Genomic DNA, 6,501 nt, shown 5'->3' on the forward strand with positions numbered 1-6,501 from the left:
AGCCACCCACAGTTTGTCCTCTTACTGTATTGTAGAGGCAACTACTTTGAGGTGTGCTCATTTCTTCACTTCTGACCTATGTGAATGCCTAATGTGTCTTACCTCCAACTTCTTTAGATGTATAGTCACATTTACCCTCTGCCCCAGCACACTTGCACGGTGGCTTCCACACTCAGAGAAGGGCTATGTGCTGCCTCAACCCAAACCCACCCACCTCCAACCCACACAAAGGGAACAACTACAGGGGAATCAGGGACATATTTCTCCTCATCTACCTGAAGATTTCTGCAGACTTTATCCTCGACCTGCCGATTTGGTGTAAACAGAATCATTGATGAAGGGAAATTAACACCCCTCAGAAAGGCAAAGCAAAGCTTCAACTCCTGGCAAATCACTAAGATAAATCCCAGGTGTGTGATTAAACACAACTTGCCCTGTCTACCCCAGGACTTCAATCTGCTGGCTAACATGAGTATTAAGCATGTCTCTTTCTCTTAGCGAGTCAAGAGCCAAACTCCCAGTGAAAGTTGCTGTGCATAAATTTGTAGACAAGCAAACATTGACAAAGCTTAAAGTTACACTGGAAAAAAAGGACTCAAGACCAATTTGTAGTAACACACAGGGACACACGTGCTCTTCAACACTGTTACATGTATTTATACCAGAGAATCTGCCTGCCTTTCTCATATCAAATATGCAGTCAGCTGCTGCTTAATGAAGAGGACAGAGCCTGGGCCCTCCAGTGATTCCTGAATAAGCCCCAGACTTGCAGTACAAAGAGAAAAGTCACTTCTTTTACTAGTGTGTTCCCCATCTGTAATGTGGATAACACGGAGCCAGCACTGCAAAACATCTTTAATACTGAAGCCACCCATCCCTGACTCGTGCTCACTTTGAACGAGCATAGTGGCGAGTCGGCTCCTGCCCTGCAAGGACGCTTTTACAGCAGCATTTGGCTTTTTCAGGCAGTTCTTCCCAGCTGGAAACAGAGTCTGAACTCTGGCAACACTCCTACTATTCCAAAGTCTCCAGCCCCAGTCCGCGGGTGGCTGTTTCAGGGGACTCCGGGGGTACAACCGCTCACAGCACCTCCCCACGGCGGGAGCCCCCGGGACATCCCCGCACCCGCACCCCGAGGCAGGGCCGCCGGCGGGCTCGGGGCTGCGCAGCGGCGTTCGGACGCCCTCAGTCCGCCCCGAGGAGCGGGAGTTCCGCGGGCTCCGGCCGGGATGCCCTCCCCTCCCCTCCCCCGCCCGCAGCGCGGTTGCGGAGCCCGGCGGGGAGCGGGAGGCAAAGCCATGGCCGGGGCGGCCGGGGAAGCGGCTCCGCGCTGCCGGGCACCATCGGCGGGCTCCGGGCAGCTCTCTGGGGCTCGTCCCCCTTACAATGGAGAGTAGGGCGAGGAGGTATTTCCGACAGAAACGTAGCCGTGTATGGCGTTAGCTTACCTTGGGCTCCCGGGGATGCTAAGAGCAGGCAGCTGAGGCTGAGCAGCAGCATGGACGCCCGGGCTGGGGGGTGCGGGGGAGGGCAGCGCGGCTGCTCTGCATGGAGACGCTTTGACATCTTAGCCCAGACTGAGGGAGACAAACTTTCATCAGCTGGGGCTGGAGAGCAGCACCATCATATACAGTTACAGAGGAGCGAGCTGGGACTCAGGATGTGAGAGATTTCCTGCATGCGGTTAACTCCAAAACCCCTCCTGCTCCTGCATGAGCTGCTGATGAGTTGGGCTCTGCTTTCTTTAGGGGGGGAGTTGTTTTGGGTTGAGTTTTGGGTTGAGGTTTTTTTCCCTCTTTTTAACGAGGTTTAGATTTTCTCTTTTTTTTTTTTCCCTCCTCTTTTTGGCAAGGACGGTTCCGTTGACCGTTGCAATAAGGGAGCAGCCTGTCCCCGCTCCTCACCGCGGAACACCCGCGCCCCGCGCCGCCCCCACACCCCCTCCCCTCGCCCGCAGCCGCGCAGGCAGCGCCGAGCACCGCGCGGGTCCGGGGGGCTCTGCGGTTCCCCCTCCCCTCGACTGGCCACATCTGCCCGTTTCTGCACACGCAGCCCTGACTGCTTCCTCTGGAAAGTCATCTGTGTACGTCGGCGATTATGTCTCGGTTTCATAATTATTTCAGAGTTGTTTCTGGTGCCTCCAACTTCTTTTCTATTCTTTTTTGGAGACACACACACACACACAAAAACCCCAAAGCCCTGACACACCCACGGGGTTGCCAGATGCATTTTTTAAAATCCTCCTCATTCAAATGATTACTACTGACTGTCTGGGAGAGTAACCCAACACAGACCATCTATTCCTTAACCTACCACCAAACCACATGCAATGCCCACATGTTGAGCAGAATGCTGGAGAGCAGGAGAAAGAACGAACCTTATTCTCACAGACTTTTATGATGCAGTTTTATTTTGAATTTATTAAGATTCTCCCCAAATTTCCCCATTTGGATGTTGCTGCTTCGTTGTGTGGATTGACCCCCATGGCCCTTGGGGCATGAAACAGTTGGCAGAGCGGGGCTAATAGGTGTCTGTGCTCCAGCATGCAAAACAGCAGAGCAATCCCACTTAAACTTGATTTTGGAACCACAGATTTGGGTCTGTTCTGGAGCAGAGGTTAGTAGCCATTCACAGTGATCCAGGCTATGCTTTTCCTCAGCTCTGAGGATAAATGAGCCAGCAGAAACTATATGGGTACAAAATGCTGTGGTTCCCAAGCTGGAGCTCAGCACTGTGCTCATTTCAGGCCATCAACAGCATCTCTGGACTGCTCCAAGACACAGTCACATCCTCAGGATAACTGTAGTAATGTCAGGTCATCTCGGCACAAATCCACCTGGAAAAGAGCTGGAATGGTGAAGCACGTGCAGAAAGGCCTCTCAGTGCCTTTCTTCACAGTTGAAAAGTACATTTTCTCCCCTTACACTGCCACCCAAACCTAGACCCATGGGCTCACCTCCAGCTGCTCTGAATTTCCTAAGCCTATCTACACGTAGCCCTCAAGTCTCACCCCAGCAGCACACATTTTCTTCATCATGCCTCTTCCCAGGAAACCCCCATCCTTGTGAGCAGTCAGGGATTTAAACATCCACATGCTAACTTTTCCCCTACTCACCTATTATCGATCACATTTTAACAGCTCAGCAACCTTTCATCCTTTCAAATGTAAACTAACACACTCTACTGACCATCTTCTTAAGGAAATACCTTCTCCACACAGCATCTTGCTTAAAAAATGCTCAAAATTAAAACCCAGGACTCATTTGTGGAAGGCCACCACAAAAGCCACATAGTCATCTTTGGTCTTTGAAGGTATTTTCCCCCAATAAAAAAATCAGTCAAAGGGAATCAAAGCTTTCTAAATAGAGTTTTGGCAATCCCAGGTGGCTTTCAACTGGCAGTATTTTTGAGTAACAATATTTGCTAACAGAGAATGTGGAGCCAATTATATCTTGCTTTGTCCACCAGCATGAATTAAGTAGATATTATCAGTGTTCCTCCCCCAAAACTTAACCAGAAAGGAGCACTTGCATTTTACCACACTAATTTTATGGTCTTGAAGTCGATAAAGTGCTAGTTTGTAACTAACCAGTCCCAAATATTTTATTAATGACATCCATGTCAGAATGCTACTGAATTACAGTTACCACTGGCTCTGGAGAGCAACAGCACAATGTCACAACAGCTTCAAAACCCTTCTGGGGGAAAAAGAAAAGCAAACCCTCAAGGAGAAGGGAAATGATTCTGAAGTGCCTCTGCTTCGCTCTTCTGTGCATAAGAGAGGTCAACCCTTGACTTTCAATTTCTCATGTCAAACCACCTCCCACAATTAGTTTTACGAGGCTTGGTTTGTCTGCTTCAGAAGAACAAGCCTGAGTTTCCCTGCAGGAAATGAAAATTGCATCCAGGTTGTGTGGCTGCTTCAAAGGGGGCCACGAGCCTGATCCTCCAGGTTACTCCCCAGGCGATGGCTCTCCATCCATCCTTCCCAGCTTTGTTCTTTAGCACTGTCCAAGGAAGAGGAATGGGGGGTGGGGGGGTGTATATGTGTGTGTGTGGAGGTGTCTCACTGCTTCTAGGTTTTTATTTACCTTTGTGTTTTTTGCCACTGCTTCTTTATGCTTTTGCTTCCTCTCCTTCATTTCTGGCCTCCTATCCTCCTTGCTCTATGCATTTGGTTTTTCTTTAACCACGAATAGCTTTTCTTCCCAAAGCATGCACTCCACTCTTTGCTAGTTTAGGGCTATCCTGCAATTTAACAGCATAGGAGCAGCTAAATTGTCTTTTTGTTCTTCATTTTTATCCCTTTGGGAACAGGAAACCTGATGCACTGCTATTTCTTCTCTATTACTATAGACAGAGGGTGGCATATGCTGGTAGCTTGGTTTGAATTCAGCTTGAAGCCTCAGTCTCTGCAGGAAAAGCAAGCCAAGCCTTGCTACAAAGTGAAAAGCACAGATCCTGCTGCTGGGAGGAATCTCTGTACTCCGAGATGTGTGGATGAAATATCTCACCCTGCGGCTCTGGGTCACTGTGGCTCCAGGAGAGACTAAGGAATGAACTGACAAGCATCTCTGAAGATCCTATCAGGACCCCTCCCCAGGCATGTCTTTCAACTGCATCGCCTCCACTTCCCTGCAAAGTAGTTTGGAAACATTTAACAGGACATTGAGAACTGGTAACCCTTACAGGGTGCTCAGCAATGTGTGCCACAGTATGTTACCTCTTGTCATTTGCAAAGCTGGGCTACAGCTGGGCATCCTTTTCTCCCCAGCTCTCCTGCTTACCTCTGGCTTGTGTCACTGTTGCTTTAATACCTCAAGATTAGAGTAGCTCAACTTTCAGCCTGCATTTACATATGAAGATCATTATAAAGAGCACTGGTGATTTTTAAACAGTTACAATTTAACTGTATGACAATACAGGCAGTTGGCTTGAACTCTGGTTATCAAGTTACTAATTATTGCAGGACTTTTAGTTCATATGACACTGAAAAGGTCAGTTCAGAAGACAGCAATATGGGAAGACAGCAGTGTGGAATAACTTACCTGGCAGCAACATACGAGTTAGTGTAGACACCAGAAGGGAGGAGGATGCACTGAGGGAAACATCAGGCTCCATTAGTTTCCCCTTGGTTAAAAAAGGAGTTTGAGGAAGGAGTTAGTGACTGATGGAGACAATATGAAGGAAAAAATAAGAAAAAGGGCCTGGGAGGACATATATTAAGTTTAAAACCTCCAGACTATGATAGTGCATGCTTTCATGATGTTAGATGGAAGACACTGTAACAAACTATATGGCACTTACGAGATGGATTATGGTATGCCATGGAGTATAAGAAAAGGAAAAAGAGCAAAGGGAGGGCTAGAGCAGGAACTTCAGCCTGAGTTAAAGGAAGAGAAGATAAGCCACCTCAAGATAGACTAACAATTTCAAGATGAGAGGTTCTGGTGGGGAGAAAGCATCTCTGCAGCACTGCTCTCACATCTTCCCAGGTCAGCCTTGAGCTCCATTTGGATATCCAGGACCTCAGTGTAATCACAGCATCTACTATTACCCAGTAATCCAAGTCCTTTTATTCCCATATGTGCCAAAATGCATGAAGACTTGTCTGGGCTTAACTACAGGGATCTACAGTTTTGGGGCCTCCAGGCTGTAGTTTTTGCTTCTTAGAGTAAACAAAATAAAACAAAAAAGCTTTTTCCTTTGAAATCTGTGTGTCCCCTAGCCAGCTGCTGAGACTTTGTGTCTCCAGTCCTCCCTCACTTCATTAACTCTCTGCAAAATCAAGATCCTGCTGAATTGTGACTGCTGTGGCAGATTACAGTTCCCTATAATTAACAGGCACGGATAGAGCAGAATACAGCTTGACCTTTAGCAGCAGAGCTTTGCTATAGACCTCTGTCACAACGTTTGGACATAAAATAGCATGCTCCTGAGAATAGCATCCATCAGCTCTGCATGCTGAAATAAAATACTGGCTGTAAATATTGTTTACTGCACATACTTGAGAGAAGTTGCATTCTGTAGATATCCTGGTCTACAGGGGCAGGTTTCCATCTCTGTATCTTTAGCAAGCGTGCACTCCAGCACGCCTTGCCGAGCCGTGTGCTGACCTCAGCAGCACAGTGGGTCTGAAACAGGTTGTTAAGCCCATGAAATGCAATGAAAGGTCAGCATATGTAGCTTTCTGTTATCAATACATGTATTTGTACCTCCTCTCTACTCCCCTTGCAGCTCCCTGCTTTGGTTATGACCTTTTTCTCTTCCTGTCCTAAAGGTAACGTGGAATTCATCTGACATTTCTGCCCCGAAGCTTTGAGTCTGAGTGAGCTGGGAGCAGCAAGCAGGAGGCAAAGCAGCCAGTGCCTTGCTTGCAGCCAGAACTCACATCTCCACTCCACCAGCCGCATGTGCTGTTGGTCCCAGTCCATGGGCTCCTGGTGCCCTGGAAGCTTCCACAGGTCTCGGCTTAATTACAGGGATAGACTTCTCCTGACT

General features: G+C 48.1%; 1 protein-coding gene across 1 annotated transcript in view; it reads right to left on the bottom strand.

Moving 5' to 3' along the window:
* ADAM12 (ADAM metallopeptidase domain 12) overlaps nt 1-1,624 on the bottom strand; it is a 169,634-nt gene extending 168,010 nt beyond the window's left edge. The window contains exon 1 of the mRNA XM_062001149.1: nt 1,449-1,624. Within this exon, the coding sequence (XP_061857133.1) occupies nt 1,449-1,566 (118 nt within the window). The 5' untranslated portion in view covers nt 1,567-1,624. The remainder of the gene's footprint in view (nt 1-1,448) is intronic.
* Between the last annotated feature and the right edge of the window lie 4,877 nt (nt 1,625-6,501).

The sequence above is a fragment of the Colius striatus genome, chromosome 8 (genome assembly GCF_028858725.1).
Source record: "Colius striatus isolate bColStr4 chromosome 8, bColStr4.1.hap1, whole genome shotgun sequence".
Lineage (NCBI taxonomy): Eukaryota > Metazoa > Chordata > Aves > Coliiformes > Coliidae > Colius > Colius striatus.